Genomic DNA, 1,259 nt, shown 5'->3' with positions numbered 1-1,259 from the left:
GGGACAAACGGCTGCTGAAACAGCCCTGACAGCATCACTGTCACGTGTGCTGGGAAGCCAAAAGGGCCAGGGCACGCGGGCTCCGAGGAGACATAACGGTGGACAAGAGGCAACCGGCAGCCACTGGGCTCAGCTGTACCTCCAGGCCTTCCTCCACGTCCTTCACGCAGCCCTGCGAGTACGTCTCCAGGGGGACACTGATCGTCTGCTGATGCTTCTGGTCCTCCTCGGACCACTGTGCCACCAGACCTGTGGGTACGGCCAGGGCTATGGTACAGCCAGGGTGGCATGACTAAGGTGGCACGTCAGCTGTGCCCAGGGACCTGGGGACCCCATGGTGGCACATGCCATTTCCCCTCTTTCTATGCACCCCATCTCCAAACACCCTTCTGCCGAAAACAGCTCGTGGGGTCCCCGAAACTTCAGCCACCACAGCTGGGCTGGTGACCCTGACGCCGGTGCTTTGCTTTGGGGAAGGAGGAGAGAAATGGGGGCACGGGGAGGGTGCTCAGGGCTGGAAGGAGGCGCTTACCACTTCCGCTCCACGGCAGCGTGGGGATCTGGACCGTCTGAGCCACGATGGTGGAGGCGACTTTGTCCCCCAGCGCCCACATGGCATCGCTGGGGGGACCTTGGAACAGGGAGGGAAGGGGTGAGCGGGGCCAGCCTGGCCAACAGCCCGTCCCCATCGCACGGATGCTGCCAAAAGCTGAGCCGGCACCACCGGCCCTTCTGCAAAGGGTGGGGGGTGGGAAACACCCCCTGCCCAGTTCACGATGGAGCTCAGCCCTCTTCCAAGGGGAAGCCTGGGCTGCCCCCTGGCTGGGCAGCCCACAAGGTCCGCTCCCACCCTACACTCCCTGTGCATCGGCATCACTGGGAAATCCCAGAAAACTGCAGGATTCCTGGGAGAGCTCCAGGGAACTGGCCTGGGGACGGTCACACCGCAAGGCGGACGTGCCAGATGCACCAAACGGGTGCTGCCCAGCACGGTGTCCCCGGGCAGCCAGCGTGCACGAACACACCATCCCACTGCCCGCCGCTGGCAGGGGCGCAGCAGCCGGACCTTACCCAGGAAGGCGATCCCGTTTTTCTGCAGCAGCTCTGGCAGCTTAGGGTTTTCCGAGGCGTGTCCCCAGCCAGCCCACACCGCCTGGCACAAGAGAAGAAGCCGCGCGAGGCGTTACCTCCCCGCACCGGCACCCTCCCATCGCCCGCAGCATCCCGCTCTGCACAGGGGGATGCCACCCAGTTACTGG

At 64.7% G+C, this 1,259-nt stretch overlaps 1 protein-coding gene across 1 annotated transcript in view; it reads right to left on the bottom strand.

The window, feature by feature from the left end:
- The window catches only part of LOC104492991 (acetyl-CoA carboxylase 2-like), a gene marked incomplete at both ends in the record, with an annotated part of 3,825 nt that overhangs the window by 1,950 nt on the left and 616 nt on the right, over positions 1–1,259 (bottom strand). Inside the window, 3 exons of the mRNA XM_010135604.1 lie at positions 140–249; positions 533–631; positions 1,072–1,153. Coding sequence (XP_010133906.1) covers positions 140–249; positions 533–631; positions 1,072–1,153 — 291 coding nt within the window. The remainder of the gene's footprint in view (positions 1–139; positions 250–532; positions 632–1,071; positions 1,154–1,259) is intronic.

The sequence above is a fragment of the Buceros rhinoceros genome, unplaced genomic scaffold (genome assembly GCF_000710305.1).
Source record: "Buceros rhinoceros silvestris isolate BGI_N320 unplaced genomic scaffold, ASM71030v1 scaffold26644, whole genome shotgun sequence".
Lineage (NCBI taxonomy): Eukaryota > Metazoa > Chordata > Aves > Bucerotiformes > Bucerotidae > Buceros > Buceros rhinoceros.
Note: the sequence above shows the minus strand (reverse complement) of the source record. Positions and strands in the feature narration are given on the sequence as shown.